Raw genomic sequence first — 25,131 nt, 5'->3', positions numbered from 1 at the left:
AGTACTGAATTGGGCGAGTTTGATCATTTCAGTCGAGTGGCTTCTGACGGCAGCGGCGGGAGGGCGATGGGGTCAGGAACGAGGCTGTTGATAAGCGGTCCGTAATTGGCAAGGACAGCAATGATTATATTTTGAAAAAAATAAGCCTCTGGCAGATCTGTGAAGCGCGTAGGCTTCTGCTTTTGGAACGGCCGTGTGTGGAAAGCGAGCGCTGATGCCTTTTCCATGTCAGTTGTATTGTTAAGAGCTGAAAACAAACGCGTGTGAACACAGACGCGGGTGGTGCTGCTTCTGGACGCCCCTTGGCCTCCTCGGGTCGGGGGTCGGAGCGCGTTTGGAGCCGCGTACGGGCGAAGCCCGAGGGGCGGGGAGCGGTCCAGGGGGCGGGTGGGTGCATCGCCGCAGCGAGGCGAGCCCCTGGGGGCGGCGGCCGGGGCTCCCGCCGGGGAGCGGCTTTGCGCTTTGTTCGCCGGAGCGGGGGCCGTGCGCGGCCACGGAGCCCGGCCGCGCGCGTGCGAGCGGGCGCGCGCGCCGCCGGCGGGACGAGGGTCTTTTCTGCCGGGGAGGGCCGCGCTCCGCCTTCGCCCGGCCGCCACGGCGGGAGCGGGACGCGGTCCCGCGGCGCCGCCCGGCGCGCAGCTGGCTCGGCGCTTCCGCGCAGCGGCGGGGCCGGCTTCAAGCGCCCTCCTCGCAGGGGCGAGCGCGCTCGTGCCGGCTCCTCCGAGTGCGCCCCCCGCCCCCCGTACACCCCTCCTGCGGGGGCTGATGGTTCACAAACGTAGCTCGTCCCCGGCTGACGTTCCCGGAGACGGGAGCCTGGCGGCGGAGCAGCCCAGCCCTGCTGGGTGCCAGCTCCCGCGCCGGTCAGCGGCGGCGGCGCTCGGCGCGAACCACCGCGGGGGGATGCTGCCCCTCCGCCCCGCGCTGCTGCCCAAGCGCTACCGCGGCGGCTCGGCTCCGCGCTCGCGGCCGGGCCGCGCGGCCGCCCGAGCGGCGGCGGCGGCGGCAGCAGGAGGAGGAGGAGGAGGGCGCGGCGGCGGGGCCCCGGCGTTGGGCCCGCGCGGCGGCGGGGCGGGCCGGGTGCCGGTCCGGCGGCGCGGGCCGGGGTCGCCGCGGGCTGCCCGGAGGGGGGCGGAGCAGGAGCTGCGCGAGCCGCCGCGCTCGTGCGCGAGCTGGCCGGTAGGGGCCGTTGCCACCCCCCGCAGGGGGAGGGGGGGCGGAGCCGGGCGCGGCGCGAGGCCGGGTCGCGCGGCGGCGGCGCTTCTCCTCGCCCAGCCGGCGGCGGCGGCCCCCGCGGCGGTCATGGCGGCCGTCCTGTCCCCGCGCCTCTGCGACAGCGACCCGGCCACGCCCGGCGCCCAGTCCTTGAAGGTGAGAGCGGGCGGCGGCCGCGGGCCCAGCGCGGCGGCCCGGGGCTGCGGCGCAACAGCCGCCTCGGCGGGAGGCCTCGCCCGGCCCCTCCCGCGTGGGCGCCGTGTCCCCCCCCGCCCCGGCCCGGCCTCGCCTCGCCTCACGCCTCCCGGGGAGCCGGGCGGCGGCGGCGGGCGGCCTCTTGGCCGGGGGTTGGCGCCCTGCCCCGCCCCGGGCCGAACTTCGGGTGCGGGTCCGGGACTGGGGGGGCGAGGCCCCGCTGGGTGCCCGGGGGCCGTCCTCCTTCCTAAAAGTCCTTACGCGCCTTCCCGGGTGCGGCGCGGCAGCTCATTCCGTACCGCGGCAGCGCCCCAGCGTCGCAGCCGGCAAAGTTTGGGTCTAGTCGCAGGCTCTTCTGCCTAGGCCTGCTAAATTGTACCCGCTCTTCCCAGGCACCGCTTGGGCTGTGGCACCAGGTACTTGCTGCCGTTTCTGCACCTGCGCTGGGGTGTAGATGGGCAGTTACTTTTTGAAAGACATCTTGGTAGTTCAGGCTTTCCAGTTACATAATAAAAGATCGTTACATAGATCTTATAATTGATAGACGTACCAGGAATTTGTAATGTAACCTTGTTTCGTAAGGACTAACAGGTATTTTACAGAAACATGCATTTTCAAGGGAAGAAGGGGCTTTTTTTGGCAATGTTTGACTTTCCGTGTACAGAAAGCCACAAGACTGTCCCTGATTATTATTTTCGGTACAGTAACAGTGGTTGAACTACAGTGTGTCTTAGATTGCAATGCAAACGTCGTCACTTTTTCTGCAAAGTCCTCTGCAACAAACTGTTTCATTTCCTGGAGTGTTTTAGTCTGTGAGCCTGTGTGACTGAATTTGCTGAAGTTTTCAGCAAATAAGAAAGCAAAGATAGAAATAGAGGATGTTCATCTCTCCTGAGGTGTGGGTACTTGTATTTTTTAACAATACCAGATTTAATAAAATAAAATTTCAAAGCAAAAGGAGAAACTGATGCAAGGCACTTCCTCTTAACTGTCAGGTTGAGATCTATCTTTTAAAAATGTTTTGAAGTCTCGTGGTAGCTTTGGTATAGCAAAGCATGGCTTTGGCCCTGTTCATGTTTTTGTCTAGTAGTTGAAAATGTTTGGAGTGCATTAATGGTCTGTGTGGGAAGTAGGGATGCACTGCTGATGAGACAGCCGTGTCACAAAATACTCTAGTGTGATACTGTTTTGATTGGGGACTGCTACTTGGTTTGTCTAACTAAGTATGTACAGGGTATTCTCAGCAATAGTAGGAAATAGTACTATTAATAGTAGTAGTGGAGATGCTCCTTACCTGATTCTTTAAGTATAGCTGCGTTAAGAAAGCACAGTTTAATTAAATTTTGCTTTTAAGTTTTTGTTCTTATTGTATGAAAGATACTCTTACTACTCCACAAGAAAGAGAAAAAATGTAAAGAATTGTGAAAAACGAGAAATAAACCAAAAATACAGGAGGCAAATGGTTTTTCCCTGTGGCCTGTCTTGATTATAGTACTGTGAAATGTTACATAACAAAAGTAATGTATTCTCATTTGCTGGAATCTTTTTTTAATGATATTTCAAGTGATGTGATACGTAAAACGTACTAGAATGAGAGACATTAGCTAAGGTAGACCTAATAATTGTTCTTGTAATTATTTAATACGCAAGTATAATTGTGGGCTTGATCCATTTATTTCTGACAGCTTAATTCTTCTTTCTTAAACTTTTCACAAAAGTTATGAAATGTGATTCTTTCATACTACTCCACTTTAGAGTTTCAGTTACTTGAAGAGCTATCTTGTTCTTGCCTCTACTACTGGTGGCAATAGGTAATTCACTTGAACGCTTCTACCTTTCTTTTCTCAATTGTAATCGTGCAAGGGTGATCACTAAACGCTTTGAGAGTTGTGGATGATGAGTAGTGGGTAAGAGTTAGTGTTATTAGACAGCAAAGCAGTGAAAAGCACAAGAAGACCGATGGAATCATTGGTCTGCTAGATTTTACGGAACTCTTTTTTTTTTTTTTTCTTCACCGTTTATTCCTTTTCTTTATATAGATCTCATGAAATCTGAATAGTGACACCTGTAAGTTAACTTCTGAATGTTCCCTTGTAATAGCTTGTTCTGAAGATGAAATTTGTCTTCTGTATCTGTTGCAATACAGCTTCAGTTTTTCTCTTTTTTTTTTTTTCCCCACAAAAGACAAGTCTTTGCTACTTGCTGTAATCTTATCTTTTTGTAAACTGTATACCATTTCTTTTATTTTAACTGTATGCCCATAAACTCCTGTATTGCTTTTGGTAATATTTCCCTTGATTTTATAAGCATCAGCTCTCAGCAAGGGCTTGGTGCTTTTGCTCTGCCCTTGCTGTCGCTTTTGAGAGCTAGCCTGATTAAGTGAATTAGTCTTGTCCCTGACTGTCACTGCTGAGGGAAGTTTGCTGGGTCTACAGCTGTCTGGCCGTGCTGATCCCATTGGTAGTTTACATCAAGAACGATGAACTTGGTGGTCAGAGCCACAGCTCTGTCTATTCAGTGCTCCACCTACGCAACAGGTGAGAAACTACCCAATTCTCCTTCTGTGCCACTATGTGTCACGCAGCTAGTTGATAGCAAAGAATAATTTGCTACATAAACTGTCCTATGAGTTGTTTGTAAAGAGTGTTATTAAATAGCTCAGTAGTTCAGGTGTATTAAACTGTGGATTGCCTTGCAATATTTTTTGATTTTTTACATTATCTGCTGAATACTCTTAATTTTTTTTTAATATTTATCTTCTTTTTCGTTTCAGGATGACACAGAAGAAAATTCCAATGATGGCAGCCAGCCATCCAAAAGACGACGTATGGGCTCAGGGGACAGTTCTCGGAGCTGTGAAACTTCTAGTCAGGACCTTGGGTAATATTATTTTTTACAGTTCCCACTTTTTTATTGCTAGTCTTATTGCATTGTTCGATATGCTTAAGTATGAGCCCTTCTTTCTTTGCTTGTATATTCTTCATATATCTTTCTGAATGGAGGCAATGTCCTATGAGTAGCTAGCTGTCTTTTTTTCTCCCAGCATATTTTAAGACATTTTATTTTAAAATGACACAAAATGTGCTGCATCTAATTTACAATCCAGAAGCACAGCTTACATGTTTTTAAAATATTACGTATTTTTTTGAGTGAATTTTGACACTCGTAGTACCTGCTTTTCCCGGTGTCCTATCTGCTATCATGGATATCCCTTTCTTCATGTTCTGTCCCTCAGCGTATTGATGAGTGCTGGTTTGGAGAAATGTATGTGAAGTGGGGTGTAACAAGGTGACTTTGAAATGGGTTAACAGAATGCAGTGTTCTAAAGGGCTTGTCCAACTTCATAGATGTTGTTCATTGACATATAAATAGGAATTACTGAATTTCTAAAAATGTAAGTATCCCTCTTAAGGATTATTTTATTTGTTCTAACATTGTTCTTATGCTTAGATACAGCTATTTTCCTGCTGAAAACTTGATAGAATACAAGTGGCCACCAGATGAAACAGGAGAATACTATATGCTTCAGGAGCAAGTCAGTGAATATTTGGGTGTGACTTCCTTTAAAAGAAAATATCCAGGTATTTATTTTTAAAGTTTTTCTTCTAAAAATCTTGGTCTTCCTACAGTCTGGATGTAATCTGTGTCTCTCTGACTGTAGCATGAGCCAACTGGTTAAAAAAAGACCCTGGCAAAAGCAGATCTGAATTATGTATGTTGTGATTTTTTTTTTTTTTTTGTTACTGGCATATTGAACATGTATCCTATGGTTTTCAAAGTAATTTAAGACTTTTTGGTATTGCCATTGAAAATATGTAAACAAGTCTGATTTGGGGGTTAGATCAGCAAGTACTTTTTGAAAACTGCCCTCAATTTTATTTTTAGGTATTTTATTGGTGATTTCTTACTATATAGCTATATCTCTATATTTTGTTTCCTGAATTGTGACAACATTTCCACACTGTGGAATAATTTTTAAAAATGAATTGGGGAAGTTCTAGGATTTGAGCCTTCATTATTCAGAATTGTCAAATCTGGTTCTTCTGTCATGGAATTTATTTTTAAAAGGCATATTAAAAGAAAGAAAAAAAAAAAAGTACCTTCAGTGCTTGATAGTTGTTTTCTGCATCCAAGCTCATGTGTCAGGTTTCTTCAGTATTTCTGTAAATCAGAACTACAGGCAGGGTACTCGGAAAAAATGACCATGTCCCTACAGTGTGTATTAAATTTAAAATTAATTTATAAAATTATCATGTTTGTAGGAATAGTAGTATAATACAGACTCTCATTGCCTGGAAATAAAATTGTCAAAATACTTTGACACTGTTTATGGGGGAGTTTGAGTAACTGCGCACGTTTTTATTGCTGTTTTTTGTTTTCTTTTGGAGATTTAGAAAGACGAGATCTATCTCACAAGGAGAAACTCTACCTCAGAGAACTAAATGTTATCACAGAGACTCAGTGCACACTAGGTAAGAAAACAAATTGTTAGATTCCTTTTTACAGCATTAAAAATACGACACACTGAAAATGTGATTCAGTTTGGTAGAGAAGAATTGAATCACTCAACTGAAAATGTAAATTCTGAAGTGAAAACTGGTTTATTTGTGTAAATTGGCCATGAGGTATCAGCATTCCAGATTTATTATAAAAAAATAAATTTTGGCTCTAGTCTCATTACTTAGCAAAATCCACTCTATGTTGTAAATTAACTTTTAGAACCTTTTTCTCCTTCTAGAAAAAAGAACACCATAATTTTTCAAATTAAAAAGTACATCAGTCAATGATGAGTCAATGTGAAGGGGTCTGTAGCTGTAAGTAAAAAAAGAAATGAGCCTTGCCTCCTTGGGTAGAAGCAAACTCCTAATCAGCCTTGAAAGCTAAACAGCACAAGTTCATTCCTACTTGAGAGAGAGAGAAGCATTGTGCACAGCAGATTGATGTCTTTAGCTGCTCAAAAACTTGAGTTGATCTTTGTGGGATATAAATAACCTACAGTTAGTTTTGCCAGATAGCATCATTATTGCTTTTATCTATTTTAGGTCTAACAGCTTTGCGTAGTGATGAAGTAATTGATCTTATGATTAAAGAATACCCTGCCAAACATGCTGAGTATTCTGTTATACTGCAAGAGAAAGAACGTCAGCGAATAACAGATCATTATAAGGAGTACTCTGTAAGTAACTAGCATATAAGTGAACCAGATCTGTAACGCGCGTAGTGTAAGAAAAGGCTGTTCTCAAACTGACAGTGAAATGTATGTGAATTAATAAAATTGTTTTTATTCCAGCAAATGCAGCAGCAGAACACACAGAAAGTAGAAGCCAGTAAAGTTCCAGAATATATTAAAAAAGCTGCCAAGAAAGCTGCAGAATTCAACAGCAACTTAAACCGAGAGCGGATGGAAGAAAGAAGAGCCTATTTTGATTTACAGACACATGTAGGCAGATTTAAATTTCTTATCAATGTCAATAGGTAGCTCCTTGCTTGTTTTAGTAAAGTTGGTTTTGGTGCCATTTTAACTATTTTATTACCAAGGGTTTTGATTAGTCTTGTTTTAGTCATGTAGGGACTTAAACAGTTTTGCTATTAAATGGGTAATACTGCTAAAAATAATAATCTCAAATATTTTAATGTGAAAACTTTTTTTTTTTAACTTGAAAATATTTGTCTCAGGAAGCTTTAAAAAAATTCAGTGTTACTTTGTTGTCGTGTCTTTAATCTGCTGGTAGTAGGATAAAACTGAGAGACACGTTTAGGTTACTAAGAAGCTTCTGTTGCTATTGTATCTATTCGTATAAATGGCTAATTCTTTTTTGGAACACCTCCAAAACTTTGCCTGAACAATACCTGGAGTAAAAAAGTAAACTATTCATCCTTTAAGAGTGCTGCCTGTCAGTGTTATGCCCTTGTTTTTGTTAGGTGTCATATTATTTTTGTATTAGATGTACTTTGTGCTTCTGTGCCTGATTTAAAAAAAAAAAAAAAAATTAAAAAATAGCTGGCATTTTGAAGCAGGACTGTTCTGGTTGTGTAAAGACAGTAAAGCAAAAATTTTCTCTATGCAAATTATTACATGGCGGTCTATTATGGAAAGTTTACATTTTTGTGGTATTGACCCATGTTAGAGACAAGACAGTGGATAATTAGTTTTATTTCTTTCTAAGGGAAAGAAGGCTTCTGTGTAAGCTTCTCCTTTCCATATATTCATATCATTAATAGGATTTTTTATAGTACAGTCTGGTTTCAGGATTAGATGGACGTGTTCTTGCTACTGTCTACCAATATGGACCAACAATGATAATTCATGCTAAAGATGCCAGTCACAAAAGTTAATGTTTACTGTTTCAATTGTTAGATTTTAATTTTTAAATTATTTTACATAATATACTGTTAGAGGTAGTCTTACCTAGTGTTCGTTCAGTTCACTAGATACTTAGTGATTGGACTTAATCCGTAATACTATTTTGTGAGTGGGATCTCTTACCTTTTTAATGAATTGGATTTCCCATGGCAGAACTCAGGTAGCTGTTCCAACTCAATAAAAATGGCTGGTTAAAAAATATTTGGGGGGGGTAGATGGCGAGGAAGGCTCAAAAGTTTGTATGTGAAACAAAAACATCATTGTTTTGTATTAAACAATACAGATTATCCAGGTGCCTCAAGGAAAATACAAAATCTTGCCTACAGAGAGAACAAAGGTTAGTCCTTATCCAGTGGCTCTCATACCCGGCCAGTTCCAGGAGTACTACAAAAGGTATTTTAAAAGCATCCTAACTGCCAATTCTGTTGCACTGATGTATTTGCTGTACGTCTAGCAGATGGAAAACATTTCAGTGTATTTACTGTAAGGTTTTGCATTAATTTTGTGCTTGAGACACTTGCTAGTCTAATAGATGCATAGTGTGACGGTCAGCTTTTGTCAACAAAACACTACTGGCTGCAAGAGTACTGTCTCTGCTGATATATGGCCGTGCCTGAGATTTGGCCTGCTCAGATATTTGCTATGGTAAACGGAGACATTGATTTCACTCCTGCCACCCTCATGTGTTTACTTATCATCTGCCTCTGCACGCGTGCTAAGATTAATGTTGCTGTATCAAAATGTTATAATGCTGGCTTGTGATCACCTGTTTTCCGTGTGACAGTCTTACTGTCCCTTTTTAAGTTTTTTAGAAAGTTTTTAATTAAAAAAAAATTTTTTGATTGGTCTCGTGGGCTAAGTTTAATGCTGGATGTGTAAGTGAGAGAGAAAGGTATTGCTAGTTGGATCTTTATATTTCATGAAAAATTTGTACTTGACTGTCTACACAAATTTAAGACTTTACCAGTGCCGTGCTCCCATTTGACAAATACATACCGATTTGAAAATTGTTGCCTAAGTCTTACCATCTGTACAACAGAGATGGTACTCATCTTACACGCGCGCCATTTTCTTTAGAGAAGCTCTTTCTCTGCAGATGCCTTACCTTGCTCATTCCAGCATGTGTGCCTACAGTCAACCCCAAATCTGCATGTTACAGGACATTCTTGAAGGACTTTAATTTTATTAAATTAATTGAATTAAAAATACTAGATGTCTTGTTTATTTTGCACTTATAAGCCGCAAGTGAAACTGCTTATCCTTCTTAATGAAGGACACAACCTTTTAAAATATGCATGAAAATAATATCCTACTCCTTACAATGCTTGTCCTTAATAGTAAGAGGACTTTAACTTTTCTCTTAGTATTTAAGGTTAAAAAAAAAAAGTGGATTACACATGTTAAGCTGTATCTGGCTATAAGCAATGTGATTAGATCTTCACATTCTTCTGAAATTATATTTTGTATGTATTTTTGTTCTCCTTCAATAATCAAGGAACTCGGGTATATAGCTATATTCTTGACTTTGCTTTGGACCCTAGCTGTTTGTGCGCCCCGGGTTAGAATTGTTGTGCATGCGTGCGTTTATAAACAAAGTGTATAGTCTGTTGGGCATAGTAATGTACATTGGCTAAAAATTTCTAGGGGTTCCATGGCCTCTTATGATTCTGTAGGTTTGGAATATTGCAAACGTGCATTCCTGTGTTCCACGAATATCTGCTATACAAAGAAGACAAGTACTAGATGGTATCACATTTGGGAGGAGAAATTAGCGTGTTTCCTATGTTTTCAGAACTGCATGTTTTTATGTGCCTTTCTGAAAAAAGGGAGCTTTTCTTACTCTTTCTCATTGAAGTCCTTGTATGCTGTGTGACTTAATATTTATGCATAAAGTACATATGAATTAGTTTTATTTATTTATTTATTAACTTTAGATACTCTCCAGATGAACTTCGTTACTTGCCGTTAAACACAGCTCTTTATGAACCTCCTTTGGATCCAGAGCTGCCTGCGTTAGACAGCGATGGGGATTCAGACGATGCAGAGGAAGGGCGAGGTGATGAAAAACGGAAACCCAAAGGCAATTCGGTGAGACAAATTGAAAGTATTCAACAAAAAAATCCTTTCCTTTCACTTTTGTTAGTTTCAGGAGTTTCTTAGTAGAATCTTTAACATTTGCAAAATGGAGGAGAATCATAAACTAAAAGTGTACTCCCTTTTTTAGTACTTCTCTTTATTTTATAACATTGCTCTCCAGCTTTCTGTTTTGATCCATTTTTAAAGTAAATCAAACAAATATTTGAAATTCCAGGCCCTTTCTTCCTTCTTTTTAAAGAAATCTTGAAGAATCTTCCCAACCGCAGCTCTTCATTATGCCCCCTTCCCCCAAGGGGAAGTTGCTAGCGTTTCTGAGGGGAATGAACACTGTAGTTCAGGTCACAGCATATTTTGCTGTTTAAGTCCCACAGAATCTGTCACTAAAGCAAAAGTATTGATAGCCTGAGAACCTTTCCTTCTTATGACATAGAAACAGGAAGTATTCAATACGGAAACAGTTACATTATTCCAACTTAAAGAGAAGGTAAAAAGCACTGGTTTTTTGCTTTACAATACATCTTTAAAAAGATGTTTATGTTCTCTCTATTTACACAAATGCAAAATTAACCGTTACTAGAAGTTAAGGGAAACTTTCACATGCCTACCTTGATAGTGTTGTAAGTGTTCAAGAGCAGCTGAGCTTCAGATGAGCTGCCTGAGTACAACTGAGCCATTGGTATATTGGTGTAGGTAGAGCGTTGGTGACAACCACTTTCCAGAAGTTTAACCCTAATTTTAGGAGAAACAGAATGTAAAATCACAGGTGCATTTAACAGTTTCTAGTTCAATTGACGAACATGTTACATGGTGGGTATATATAATGCTAAATTTTGCCATATAAACATTTATTTTGTTTGAATATTCATAAACTACTCATAACTGAAGAAGAAAGGAATGGGTCAGCTTGTAGGATAACAAGGAAGAGATGGCTGTTAATACACCCTTTCTGCTTGCATTTTTTGGAGAAAAAGAAATCCTATAAACTTAGCGTGCTAAATATCAACTCAAAATTTTGGTTTAATCACACTCAAGCTTTTTTACAGTTGGTCTTTAACCATTTCTTCCCAGTTCCCTTTTCCACTGACTTCCATTCCCCTTAACGGTAAAGAAAAGTAACTGGACCGAGCAGACTATCCTTTCACAGAAGTTCAGAAGTCTTTTTGGTGACAGAATGCAGAAGGGAAAATGTCCTTGTGTTGGAAAAGTGTAGGGAAAACTTAAAATGAGATTCCTGTGAAGTGGGTTTGGCTATGGGAGCAGGGGTTCTTTGCTAGTCATTGGGGCATATTGTTCGGAAAAAGCTATCTGTTGAGCGCTAAGGTGGGCAGCTGTCAGGCCTCTTCCTGAGTTTTGGGCTACCTACTATTCGTCAGATCTCCCTGGTGAGTCCTACGATAATGCTTTATGCTTTTTCCTTTTTCACCCTCCCCGTTGTTGGAGTCAGGTAGTAATTTTCCTGTTCTGTAGTGTTTTAATGGGCCTGTCCTAAATAACCCTTCCCCTAAAATAACAGTGACACATACCATTTTTTGTTGCCACGTGGTTTGCTTTGCTTTTGTGTTATACTCCTCCCTTTGCACTGTGTCTGTTTTGTCTGTTTTGATTGTAGGCTCTGGGGCATAGGCTGATTACTATTATGTTTGTACAGAGTGCCTTTTACTGTAGGGCACCGCTGTTATTTGGCCTTTTGGTTTTTATTGTAATAAATGTGATTAATTGTATTGCTTTCTTCTAGAGCTTTTTGGAGGCCTATATTAACACTTTTCTGAGAAAAATCTTGTGCTGCTGCTCTTAATTGTGCTTACACTGACCTCTCACCCTCTTTGAATCTCTTCCCCTCTTTCTTGCCTCCTCATTCCTCAAAAAAAAAATGCTTTAACTGCAGCATAAATTCTGTTGTTTGGTTCTGTGTTAAATATTGAAATGTGTTTTGCCTTTGATGGCATTCTTCTGCTGCAATCCAAATGAAATATTTAGATTGCTCCTGGTGAAAATAGTAGATGAGGGTGGCAGAAAAAACCTTCACATGTTTAATTCAAGGCAGTGCTATTTGGTAGTACACTTTAAATGCATGGCAAGGGCACCTTTAATTTTTTGCTGGCCCTTTACTTTGTAAACAACATCTTGCATATAGTGGATTTCTTGCTGACTTTTAAAGGAAAACGGTTCAAAGAATTACACTGTTGTGCTCCCCGTTCTGGTATCAAAACCAACCTGGAAAACATGACTGCTATTGCTGATGCCAGTCTCGTAGCATGAGAAATAATAGGTAATGAAGGTTATGAGCAAAGGTGGTCTAGATTGTGATGCACCCCATGCTTTTGCAGAAGGAAAGATGTATCCTTCTCTTACCTTAGCTGGCTCTAAGGGGCGTAGGAAAGACTTGTCTGTCTATCCAAAAAATAAAAAATATAGCTATGGTATTTTTATTATAGGACAATTCGTCTGGCAATGTATCTGAAGGTGATTGCGCCACAGACAACCAGGAGGATTCTTTTCAGGGAAGACAAAAAACAAGAGACAAAAGTGCTACTCCAAGAAAAGATGGTTCCAAACGTTCTGTATTATCCAAATCAGTTCCTGGGTACAAGGTAGAAGAAAAAAGCCCCTGACTGAACTTCTTTACTGACCAGCCTCTCCCTGAAATATTTGTTTTTTCAATAATATGGAACTTCTGCTCGCTGTACTTCACTAGCTGCTCTCCTGTTGTGTGCTCCATCTGTTTGCTTCCTTACTTCCTTTTTGCTTTTATTTCATGTGGGGCTTTCCTTTACCCTAGCTATACAGTGGCCTCTGTTTCTGTTAACTTCTCAGATTCCCAGGCAGCAACATCAGAAAAATCCATTGTGGATTTATCATTGGAACTCTACATCTTTCTGTCTGCCTTAACAGAGCAGTCAGAATTACTTGCCAGTTCAAAACTAGCATTCAGTATCCATTTTTTTTTTTTCTACTATTTAGTATGGCAGCATACCAAGAGATCAGTGCTGTAAAGTGCAGCTATGTGGCTGAACATATTGTTACGACGTTCATTTTAAATACAGTCTTTCATCCTGAGATGTTACGATGTATAGGATGGAAGGCAAGAAGCTTACTACAGTTGTATAGGCAACACTATGTAACCACTTTAACAGTATACGGGAAACAGCTTTTTATGTAGTTTATACTATGTAGAAACGTTTGCGGACAATATGCTTTTATCCAACCTGAAAACTTGGTGAGGATGTTAAGACATTTCAGCTGGCAAGCAGTGATTGCCAAACCTAAGACCCAAATCATCAGTATTACTCTATAGTAATTTCAAAAATTAAGATAAAAATAAGATAAAAATGCTTTCCAGAAGAAATGGGGTTTGACATGCATTATTTATGTGGTGTTGTTATTCTGCATACTAAGAGAGGGTCTGAATATAATGTAACACTTTTAAAGCACATTATTGCCTAGTCCTGTTCCACTGAAAGGAATGAGAATTTTCCACTGACTTACATGGGAGCAGGAATAGACCCATAAAGAGGGAGAACACTACGTTAAGGTAGGGTTTAGTATTTAGCAACGGGGAATGCTTGTTAAGAGAGGTTATGGAAGAAGGAACATTGTTGTCAGTGACAAGATCGTACATATTGAGAAACTGTCTCAGCAAAAGTGAGCTGTTGATGGCTTGCATTTTATATTCATAAATTTTTACTATCTGTATTTACCAAGTTAACAGTAAATAAACTTTAACTTACGTTAAGAAGCTAATTTCCAGCAAGAATTGAACAGCTTTGATAAATTTTCTCTACATACAGTATCTGTACAAGTTTGTAACAGATAGCAAGCTCCAGCTGCGTTTTCTCTTTTCAGGAACTTACTAAGAAATATGCAAACTATGGAGATTTAGACTGTGGTACCATATGTATATTTTTTTATATGTAACATTGCAAATTGTTGTAGACACAGAATGCATACCAGTATTCCCATAAACACGAAATCCAAAGATGGAGCTTGAAATTTTTTTTTTAGCTTTGTTTAACTTGACGTTAGAGATTGTGTGCCACTGGTTTACAGAAATTTCACTTAGCTGTGAGATGCCGGAGTGATTGATTAGTCCAGTCTATTTAACGGTCTTACGAATGCAGAGAGAGGGCTGATGGAGCAGAACTTCTTGCGAAGTTCGGAACTTCTAACTGTAGAAGAATAATGGTAGTCTACAGCAATTGCACTCTGAAAATGGATTCCCGTAGCAATTACTGGTTCAAAATCACTGACTGCGTTAGTAACAAGGTATTACTGTAAACGTACAGTGCCACATCTTTGCAATGTTAGCGTACCCTGCCTGCATCAGCCATCAGGCTGTTGACAAGTCAAAAGTGGTGATGTTGTGTTGGGAGGGTGAGAGGATTGGCTTTCTTGTTTGTGGGAACGTTTAAACGCTTTCAGTAAACCCAATTACATGAGCTGTTTTAACTGGTAAGACAGACAGATTCTCGTTTGTTAGTCTATAAAAACACCAGATAATGATACACCATATGTGCCTAAATGTTAAGGCACTTTGAGCTGAAGGCTTAACTGATTTAAAATGTTGTCCCTGTGAATTCTAAATCTTTGTGATACTTTTGTTCTGTATTGTTCTCTAATATTTGACTATTTTTGTAGGACAGTAATCTTTTGGTTACATGCAGTTAAAATTGAAGGATAATTGCTATTGCATCAACATGCAAATGTATAGTTATAGCCACATGATGAGTATTACAGGATTCACACATTTCCGCTGAGTTATTCTTGAGTAAAAGAAATAATGTATTTTATATGGAGCCATTTTTATTGTCAGTTCTTTAACAAAGAACGGTTAGCGTGTGTTTTACATTGTCATGTTACAAGTAGCGAGTCTTTGTTGCTGCAGGACTGGCTACTACAATTGCACACACAGGGTACTGTTAAAAGTACAGGAGATTTTTTGCACATAAAACTGAAATGTATTGAGAAACTATATTTTACAACACTTCTGTTTCGGGTCACTATATATGAAAATGGAACGCTTTGCATTCAGAATAGGACCTTATAAAAATGGTGTAGTTGGAATGCCTACTTCGAGAGCTGCCGCACAGCAGCGTGGAAATGAAAACTTACAGAGCAGGCAGTCATCATATTGACCCTGCATTCATTTTCTCTCCCTTCCTCATCCCAATAAGATGAGGACGTAGAAAGCAAAATTTAATCTAATCAGATGGGATATTGAGACTTCCCATTTGGATTTGATAGACTTTTTTCATAGTGTTTCTAAAAGGCATTTGTGGTGGTAGAACTTGAACCGATTTGAAATGTGAATAGTCTTGCTTTTTTTTTTTTCCATTTTTGTAAAAATACTTCCATACTGTTGGAACTTTATTATTAATAGGCTGTGATTCTCACCCCCCCAAACATGCACAATTTCTAATAAACACAATTTAGTGAAGTAAGAATAGATGGAAGCATTGTTAATAAATGCATCTATATCAGTGTCTAACTTTAGAATTATGTGTATCAGAGTGTTAACTGCACATACCCTAACACAGGTACAGTGACCGAAAAGCAGCTCACTTTAGTTTCGCTGGAGTACAAGGGAGTATGCTGCTGTACGTTAAAGGCAGTAAAACACAAATCCATAACGAACTAGAAGTCTGATTAGAAAAGTGCACTTGCTATTCTAGAAAGGCTTGGTTTACGTAGAAATAGACAAAGACACAATAAAAAAAAATTAGAATGTAGCCTAAACAACGGAAGGGTAAATGCTGCAACACTGACGAGGTTTAAGCATGTGCCACTTTTGTTGGGAGGAGCAGGGTATAAAGGTATACATGTAGGACACATAGAATAGTTGACAGTAAAAGAGTTTATGTGTGGTTTTGCTCCCATTATATTTATTATTTTGTAGAGACGTTTGTGAATGTTAGACTTCTTTTATTGTTTTATTATATTTATGTATAAAACAGGTTGACTCTGCTTTTTTTAAAATAAATAAGCAAAAAAAAGTCTGTATGAATGCCTCTGTCATCTTTTGAAGGAAGTTGCCTATAAACATCTGGTATGGTGTTTTGTTTTCTTAAATAAAACTCTCTAGACCAGACAATTTGAAGCAGACTGTAGCCATGTTTTAACTTAAAAAGCAGATTGAAAACTTCAGAAAACTTAAAGCAATGCGTCCTGACTACTTAAAAACAAGTCAAGATATTAATTACCTTGCTAGGTGCTAGAAAAAAACGGCTGGGGAAATAGACACACTTAAAGACAAGTTGTACTGCAAGAAATCTCGGGGGGGGGGTTTATATATATATATATGTATCTGTAGTTCTGTTTTCACTTTTATTTATTTTAAAATTAAACTTCATTCTTCTCCCCACGTGGTTGGTAGTTGACTGGGACGCTTCTTGCTTACTGACAAGCCGTTCAGTTCCTTAGAAAACAGGATATGCCTTGAACTCCCTCTACTAGCTGCATCTTTGCAGCACCATTTTTTTTTTTTAAACTCTGGCACTAGTCGATTTAACATCAGTGAGTACTATGTTGATTTTAAACCGCGTTTCTCACTCATTTCATTACGCAGAGGTCAAAGCTCATCAGTGTAACTACTGAAATGTTTCTGAGATCCGTAATGCCTTACTTCTTCCTTGGTTCTCATCGGGATAAAGCTCCGTTGGTGTACCTCTTGGGTTGGGGCACAGAATACGCACACAAATGTTACCCGTTGTAACAGCCTGCTGTTTCTCTCTTGCCTTTTAAATGGATCTCATGGACCCAAATGCACTCCAGGTGATCACTTAGAAAGGTGATGAACGTAAGACTGCAGTTAAATGCGAGGGTGTGTATTTCTTACAGCGATTATGACTGGATACAAGAAAGAATGGTAGAACAGATAGCCGTGTACAGCATAGCTAACCAGGCGTTTTGAAACTAAAGATACAAAAATCAGGTTCATTGCTTATGTAATTAATTTTCTGTATTTAGGAACCAATGTCATGCTCATAGAAAATTGTATTTCATTTCTTCCATAAACAGGAAATCTGCATGGCAATTCATAAAGAAATATTCTACATTGGAAAAAAATACTGAAATTTTTAATGCCGTGTCGCATTTAATTTAACATTGAGGGGAATGTTAGCTGAGGAATTCACAGGAAGAAGCGAGTACATGCTTTTGCTCCAATTTGATTTACATATAACTCACCATGTCTGCCAAATGCAAAATTTTACGTAGTTAATCTACGATTTTTTTCAATGCCGCTGCTTGTCAGTTACTGTCATGTGTTTTAAGGTTCACACATCATAACAGGTAGCTCATTAATTTTAAGAGTTAAGGAGATACGTGACATTTCCTTTTAAACCTGTAAATTCTTCTGGAATGAATTTATAGCCCTCTTCTACCCTTCCAGCCAAAGGTCATTCCAAATGCTATATGTGGAATTTGTCTGAAGGGTAAGGAGTCCAACAAGAAAGGAAAAGCTGAAGCTCTTATACATTGCTCCCAGTGTGACAACAGTGGTGAGTATCTGCATACACTAAGCGGATTCCTGAGGGAGTGTGTTTGACAGATCTTTTTGTGGAGATACCTCGTGTACTACGCTTGCGTACCAACGGTTGAGTTGCCTTTTCTGTCCTTCGTTAAGACTCCATCTCTGCTTAATGTTAGGGGTACTAGCACATTCAGTGCACTGTGGGATCTCAGCAGGAGGTGAGCTAAGCTTCAGCTTCTGTAAAAGCAAACAGTCTAACTAATTTTAAATTTCATTTCAGACATGAGTAATGATATTGGTTTTAATCTAGGCCACCCTTCTTGCCTTGATATGACCCCGGAGCTTGTTGCTATGATTAAGACTTATCCTTGGCAATGTATGGAGTGTAAAACATGCATTATATGCGGGCAGCCTCACCATGAAGAAGAAATGATGTTCTGTGACGTATGTGACCGTGGTTATCACACTTTTTGTGTGGGGCTTGATGCTATCCCTTCAGGTAATAAAGTAAGAGTTAATTGTTCCCTTCTCCCCTCCTCTGAGTCCTGGGCTTTCTCTGTCAGAATCAATATATGCATTGCTTTTGAAATAATAGTTGAAAGCAAGTGTGACGGGTAGGAGTAAGCAATACTGTAGGAAAGCATTGAGACTGTAGCACCCAATTTTTTTAATAAGCTTTATTTCTGTATATTTGGTTGTGCACAGTTTAACCTGGCAATTCCTGTATAGGAAATATAATTGGCTTTTACAATAGAATCTGAACAGACTCGCTCAGAACTAGGTGGTTGGTTGGTTGGTTGGGGTTTTTTTCCATATCCACAGAATACTGAGAATAATTACCTCTTTTCATGAAAGAAACCGGTAAAGAGGCTGTATTGCTGCATATTGCTGGAGTATAGCTTTCACATTAATAAAGTGTTTGTGCTATTATTTCAGTTTCTATATTAAAAAGTACGCTCAATTTAATATTTGTAAACGCCTTTTTAAACTCCTTCCTCCCCATTTTTTTCTTAAACATCAAAGCTGGAAGTGAAGTACCTAGATGTCAGGCAGCCTGTACCTTTAAATTACCTGGTCACTCATATCACCTGGCCAGCGCAAGGCAGTGTAAAGCAACCTCCAGACATACAAATAACTGGTAGCACTGTTGCTTTTCATGCAGCACTAAATCCATGGTAAGTTAGTTCATGAGTAAGGATTCAGCGGCTGCAAGTTCTGCAGTGACAGTATTCCCTGTAACTACAGTACTTCAAATATACTGTACACTGCCATTTTGGGAAGCACTGGCACTAGCTGTCACTTCAGTACAGGTTCTGTGGCTGATTTAAGTTTCAGGCTGACCTAAGGACAGAATCTAAACAAAATAGATTATATGTCTCAAAACTATAAAATTACCAAAGCAGCCTTTACGATTCCAGCTGTTGTAGTATAAACAGTTAAACGCTTCTGCTTTATAAAACCCTTTATTGTTCCCTCAGTAAATGAGTTTTAGTACAAGGTCTGGTGACGAACCCCTGCCAGCAGTTTAATCTGCTGCTGTCTGACTGCACTGGAGTAACTAACACTGGTCTGGGGAATGGGACCCCGTACCTGTGGCAGAAGAGCAACATTCCCCAACTGCCACTCATTTCTGCTCCGAGTAACTGCCCGTAACCTTAAACTGTGGTCGTTCACATGAAAATGTAACTCGCAAACTCAAACATAGTTCGTCAAGTTCTTTCCTAACAACCACCTCCTTAGCACTGCTGGCGCTTCTCGAGGTCCGTGAAGATTAGCGTAGCCAGCTGTTACGTGTCATGAGACCGCAATGGAGGGTGAATTGCGTATGCTGCTTTCGATACCTTTTAGAAAAGACGCTTACATTTTAAAGAAAAGGATTGGTTGTTTATATTAAAGGAAGTACCGCAAATAGATGAGCACCTATTAGAATGGTGCTTTAAAGGTGTGTAACTAGATGAGTGAGTAACAACAGTAGTTTCCCAATAATTGATAACTTTCTTTTCTTAGGTCGCTGGATTTGTGATTGTTGTCAGAAAGACCCTCCCGTACCCAGAAGAGGAGGAAGAAGGGGAAAAAACAGCAAGGAGGGCTAAAAAACCCCAAAAACTTGCTGTCCAAAACTTAACTGCACAAATTAAAGTGACACTTTGGTGCTATTTAACCAACCACTCTTAAGAGGAACAATACCACTTTTTTTTTTCTTTTTACCAAATAAACTTTAAATTTTGGCTATATAATGATTTTTTTTGTGATACAAGTGACTAATCACGTCCTGTCAGATGTCTAGATAGACAAGCCAAATTCCCACTTAAAAATTTGAGAAGGCTTTCGGTAATGGAATTTAAATTGTACATGCACCATTTGTATAAAATTATAGTAACGTACTTGTTTATTTCAGCGCACTCATCGGTAAGCTCTGTGAAAAGAAAGTTACAGAGCAATTTAAATATACACTATTTGCATAGCAACTGGTTATTTTGAAAGACTCAACCAAAGCAAAAAATACTCCTGGAAAAACTAACTTTCAAGGAAGAGCGGGCATGACCTGACCTTCTTACAATGTACCGCAAATTCTTTTCAGCAAAAATTTTCTTCGCAAGCTAATGACTTATTCATAAAGGTGTACTAAAAAAAAAAAATCAATCACAAAAAGCTATAAAGGGAGGTGTAAAAACGCCTCTCAAGTTCATGATACTATACGCTGCGCTGCTTTTAACGAGGAATGAAAATGTCGTATTGACAAGTAACAACAGCTGAAGGCTTACTCTCCCTGCAGTAACATGCACTCGATTCAGGTCATGGATGTGCAGAGGTGATGAGTGACTAGACAGACCTTTGCTTGACAGATGGCTGTCTTGATGTAGAGCACAAGCAGTCAAAATATAGATCATCTCTCCCCTTAGGTGATTGACTGGTTTTTCCTTCCTTCACCCTCGGCTCCTCAACTTGAATACACTCGAAAGCCGTTGCTGATTAGTTTTACTGGAGATACTTGCTCAGAAAAGGAGTAGATTTTCTTTTTAAATATGCTCTTAAATTGAGAGGGGGCACTGAAGTGCAGCAGTTTGTTATTTTACTTTTCTTTATAAAACACCGATAGAAAATATTGAATTGATTTTCCTAAGCACCTGTTTAAAGTGAATTTAACAAGATCCCAACTGTACATCCGTTTTTAAACCCTGATCTCTGAAGAACACTGCAAATACTGTGCTTGCTGCTCATTTTACATAGGGGGAGGATTGACAATATAAAATTAAATATGGCTTTTTCCCCCCCACTTCCTTTCTGGTTTAAGAAAAGTAACCTGAATACCTCTTCAGGAAACATAACAAAGAGTATTAAATATTACAGCAAGTCGTTCGTGTTCAATTTCACAGGCTGAAGTGTGATTTAGTCCAGTGTGTATCAATTTAAAAAAGAATTTCAAGTATTAATTTCAAGATTCCAATAAGTATAGTCCAGAAAACGGATTCCTCATCCTGAGATTCATCTTCTGTGGACTGTGAGTATTTCTGGTTTGCCTCCATCTCCTCGGGGTTGTAAGAAGCCTCGCCAAACGGATACTGTACAACTGTTCGATCGTAGTACACTTTCATTTCAAACTCGCTCTCCAGGTGAGAGGGATGACCGTAAATCCCTATTCCCACCGGGCGGCGGAAGTGTGCGGGTACGTGGACAACATCTTGGCCACAAGTTACAGACTGTAACTCATACTCGTCAAAGCTGGGGTGAAGTGTCATGTCAGATACGTACAAGTCCGCATCACCTTTTAAACTCCGCATCTGAAGTACTATCTTTCCCTCGTGATTCAGTCTCAAGTAGCTGTAGTTTCCTGCTCCAATCTGACCTTGAACAACATGAAGAAGAATCCATTCTTTGGGTACATCCTCTTCCTCAAAGGTATTTACCACAAATAGTACTTGAGCTGCCACAAATATTATCAGGATTCTTCTCCAGCGTGCTGCCATGGTCTTAAGTTATGTTCAGACTCTTCCTGCGTCCTGTGCACTACCTTGTGAATACAAAACATAATTCAGATTTTAGCATATTCCATTCCTAGAAGGAACTGCTTTTTTTTTAATTTGAAAATTTTTAGAAGTCTGCTCTAGTCCGTACAAAGTTAAGCAACTTCAATTAAGTATGTTCATTAACTTCTTTTTCAATAGTAATGAAAACCACTGCTAAGATTCAGAGCTCTGTATCATTAAAATGGCAAATTTCTTAAAGAAGTTAAACAGAAATTAATCAAGCGGGTGTTCTTTCATCCAGAACTTACACAGAGACTTTAGTTTCATTCTACCTGCATACATGCCAAATTTGACAGATAGCCAGAAGAGATGAAACCCAGTAATGATTTTAGCCTCAGTTTAAAAAAACAGTTAAAAGAAGGTGGCTTTTGCATGCTTGAAGAAGCTTAACTTTGTATCGGGTATTTAGGGCATCCTATTTGTTCTTCCATCCTCTCAGCTTAACTTCAGAAGACAGTAAAGGTGCAAATCTGGATGTACGCATGAAGCGGTATGCATTCTGACTTGCACTGGGAACGGAGTTAGAAATAAAAAGAAGTTACCTAGTGAGATAATACATTAATTTATGATTCTGCTGTGTAGATTGTTTCTAGGACTAAACTTGGCATGCTTTCCCTGGAAAAAAAAAGCATTTACTTTCCTAAAGATTTACTTACCATACAAATGCTCAGCTCTTTACAGCACTTCTTACAAAACAGAAGGCTGAAGTTACCGGGGCAAGGGGAAGATGGAAAGGACTGCTACAAGATTAAGGCTCTTATACCCTTTCCCTCCTTGTCGCGCGCTCCCAGCCAGGCGGCCCGAGTGTGCCTGCAGCACTCCAGTCCTTTGAGCAGTTGCACTAAGTTTGTGTGTGTGCAAAGAAGCAAGCTCTGAACCTTGCTGAAGGCTTCCAAAGCATACAGCTGACTGGATTTGACATGCAAATCGCAGTCAAGTATAGGAGCCACAAGGATACACGCTTGCATGTTTCAGATGATTTTCATCCTCTCATTCCTTCCATAAGGACACTACAATTATCTTAGACATGAAAGCTACCACTAAGTTGTTTTGTACCCTGCTAGCATCAAAACAAACTGCATTACCTCCACTGAGACGTCACTTAAACCTTATAGATTTTACAGTTAAACAGGTCCAGGGAAAAAAACGTACAAATATTTCTGTAGTTCCAAGTTTTCTGCCCCAGAGGCCTCTATACTGTGCAAGGCCACGATTCTGCAAAGACAGCACAAAAGAAGGAAGCACAGCATTTGCAGAACCTGCCAGACTGACAAAACCCCCTCAACAGCAACAGCAACAAAAAATGGTCTTCTGCCTTTTGTCTCCCTGTATCGGGGAACTGACTCTACCACTTTTAAATCGAAGCGGTGATGAAATTTCCGAGCGGAGTAACAGGAAAACACCCACATCTGAGCAGAAAATTAAGTTACCTAGGGACAAACGAAAGCGTTCTGGCGCGGGAACAGCACTCGGACGGAGAGGCCACTTCGGGAGACCTTGGACAGAGCCACGAGCGCCTCTGCCCGCCCCCGCTAACTCCCGCCCGCCCCGCGGGCGCGACAGACCCTGGAAGCAACGGCCGGCTCCGAGGGACGCGGAGCGACTCCGCCGCCCGCTTCCGCCGGCCCCGGGCCCCGCCGGCGGCACAGCAGGCGGCCCCGACGGGCGCGGCAGCGGTTCCGGCGTCACCCCGCCGACCGAGGGCCGGGACACGGCTCACCTCCGACCTGCCACGGGGCTCCGGCAACGGCGAGGCCACGGCCGAGGCGAGGCAGAGCAGCAGGCTTCGCGGACGTGCGGCAGCGCAGCGCGGCCGGGGCGCCGCGGGCAAGCCCCTCCCCAGGGCGGGCTGAGGCGGGCCCGGGCGGGCCCCGGGGCAGCGCGGCGGCCGAGGGGAGGCGGGCGGGCGCGAAGGCCGCCCCTGAGGAGCCGGCCGGCCGGCAGGGCAGAGCACCGCGCCGCCCCTCCCGCCTCGCCGCTCCGCCTGCACGCCCCGGGAGCCGCACCGGCGGCGCCCCGCCAAGCCCGGCCCAGCAGCTGACGGCGGGCGGCTGCCAGGAGCGGCGGCGGCGGGGGGTGGGGGTGTGAAGGGGGGAGGCCTCCGCGCCGCCCCCCTCGCAGCCGAGAGCGGCGCGCGCCACTCACCACCGCTACGGCCGAGCTGCCCCCCCGCCGCCGCCCCGCCCCTGCCCGTCCCTCATCCCCGGGGCGTGGCGGCGCGCGGGCCGCCAGCCGCGCCCCCTGCTATCGCGAGAGCGGGCGGCGGGGGCGGGGCCGTCGTCACGGCAACGCGGCACACTCCACACACACACCCCGCCCCGCGGCGGGCGCTGCGGCGGCCGGGCCGCGCCTCCCCGCCGGGGCTCCGGCTGCCCGCGGCAGCGCCCGGCGGGGCTCCGGGCCTGGGACCTGCGCGTCCCCCGCCTGGGGGCGTTTCTGGGGAGCCCTGGGCACCGGGAGGGCCGGGCCACCCGCCCCGCCCGCCGCGATGGGGGCGTTTGCCGTGCTGTCGGAGGGGACCCGCTCCGCAGGACAGGCCGTCCCCCGGCCCGGCGGATGGCTGCGGCTGTGCCCCCCCCGCCCCCCGGCCCGGCGGGCTGTGGCGGAGTTCGGGGGGTATGCTATTAATGGCCAAAAGCGGGGGGACCTTGCACTGCGTGAGCAGGCGCCTCTGCTCGGTCTGGGTGTGCTGGGAGGGCGGCGATTGCGGCCGTTGCATGCGGTGGCCCTGCCCCCGGGCAGTTAGGAGTGGCGGGGTTCATGCTCTTGCTTCAGGGCACGCCAGGGGCGGGGTCCCCACGGGAAGGGGGACTGCTTGTGAGGGTCAGAGTGTTGCAGCCTGGGGTCTGCTGCGGTGGGTGGGTGGGAGCTTTGCCTGGGAGCAGGCCAGGCCTGCGCTGGTTGCCGTGTCCTGTCGGGGCAGTGGTCACCCTGGCCTTCAGGAGCTACCTGGACTATGGCCGGGGAAGGGGAAGGCTTTGCTGTGTTGTCAGAGGGGATGTGCTTGGGGGTGTGGGGGGAGCACGGCTTCAGGGCACCAGACGCTTGTAAGTCCAGTAAAGAAAGATTTGCTTAGTTGTAAATTCCAAGTAAAGGACGACACATTCCAGGAGGATGGTGAGACACTGAGTGGCTGAATATGTAGATTTTTCTACAACATGCTAAGCATTTTTCACAATGAAATCCTAAAATTAGAGAAATCTAATTTAACTGCACTGAAATTGGATGTAATACACTTACTGGAGGATAGGTTGCCCTTCAACAATTAGTGACAGTTTATGTGGCTATCAGCAGAAACTTCACCTAAGGTCACAGAACAGAACAGAAAAACACTGTGAAGAGAGAAAAAAATCATCGCTTTTGAATACCCATTGATTTCAACACAGTTAACTTGACTGAGCTCTTTAAAATTGTAAGCAAGACTGAAGGATTGAAATTGAAAAAAATTCTGCATGGAGTGTTATTGTGTACTGAGAGATTCAAGAGACTCTGTGTAGGTACCGCGAGGGTCCTGTATCAACAGAATGAGCCAATGTTCTGTCTTCAAACCATAGCTCTCTAATTTCATAAAACCCATGTAACTTGCTCTGTTCATTCCTACCTCAAACAAACAGGCTGCATAAACCCGCCAAATGGGGATTCTGTTAAATTTGAGCTTTATTAAAATTAATTTCAATCTTATAAACAGGCTTATCAGCTGCTTAAAACACATTCAAATATTTAAGCTGATAAATCTCATCATTTAAAATTGTTCTTACAATGAT

General features: G+C 42.6%; 2 protein-coding genes across 7 annotated transcripts; one reads left to right on the top strand and one right to left on the bottom strand.

Moving 5' to 3' along the window:
• The first annotated feature begins 765 nt into the window (after window positions 1-765).
• Window positions 766-19,432, top strand: PHF10 (PHD finger protein 10). 5 transcript variants are annotated; one of them, XM_076334041.1, is made up of 12 exons: window positions 1,267-1,371; window positions 4,184-4,290; window positions 4,861-4,991; window positions 5,805-5,882; window positions 6,453-6,586; window positions 6,701-6,850; window positions 8,058-8,167; window positions 9,709-9,862; window positions 12,307-12,462; window positions 17,259-17,367; window positions 17,650-17,838; window positions 19,347-19,432. In XM_076334041.1, exons 1-12 carry the CDS (start codon window positions 1,303-1,305, stop codon window positions 19,430-19,432), a joined length of 1,473 nt encoding a protein of 490 aa, XP_076190156.1. In that variant the 5' UTR covers window positions 1,267-1,302. The 5 variants fall into 5 exon arrangements, with proteins under 5 accessions (XP_076190152.1, XP_076190156.1, XP_076190155.1 ...); XM_076334040.1 differs by having other exon boundaries at window positions 5,799-5,882; XM_076334037.1 differs by lacking the exon at window positions 12,307-12,462 and having other exon boundaries at window positions 766-1,371; window positions 5,799-5,882.
• C3H6orf120 (chromosome 3 C6orf120 homolog) lies at window positions 18,014-23,186 on the bottom strand. 2 transcript variants are annotated; one of them, XM_076334042.1, is made up of 2 exons: window positions 23,088-23,186; window positions 18,014-21,351 (listed from the first exon to the last, which is right to left on the bottom strand). In XM_076334042.1, exon 2 carries the CDS (start codon window positions 21,305-21,307, stop codon window positions 20,750-20,752), a length of 558 nt encoding a protein of 185 aa, XP_076190157.1. In that variant the 5' UTR covers window positions 21,308-21,351; window positions 23,088-23,186; the 3' UTR covers window positions 18,014-20,749. The 2 variants fall into 2 exon arrangements, with proteins under 2 accessions (XP_076190157.1, XP_076190158.1); XM_076334043.1 differs by lacking the exon at window positions 23,088-23,186 and adding an exon at window positions 22,798-22,899.
• Window positions 23,187-25,131: the final 1,945 nt, after the last annotated feature.

This window comes from Aptenodytes patagonicus, chromosome 3, assembly GCF_965638725.1.
Source record: "Aptenodytes patagonicus chromosome 3, bAptPat1.pri.cur, whole genome shotgun sequence".
Classification (NCBI taxonomy): Eukaryota; Metazoa; Chordata; class Aves; order Sphenisciformes; family Spheniscidae; genus Aptenodytes; species Aptenodytes patagonicus.
The sequence above is the reverse complement of the archived record's forward strand: the minus strand, read 5'-3'. Positions and strand labels throughout refer to the sequence as shown.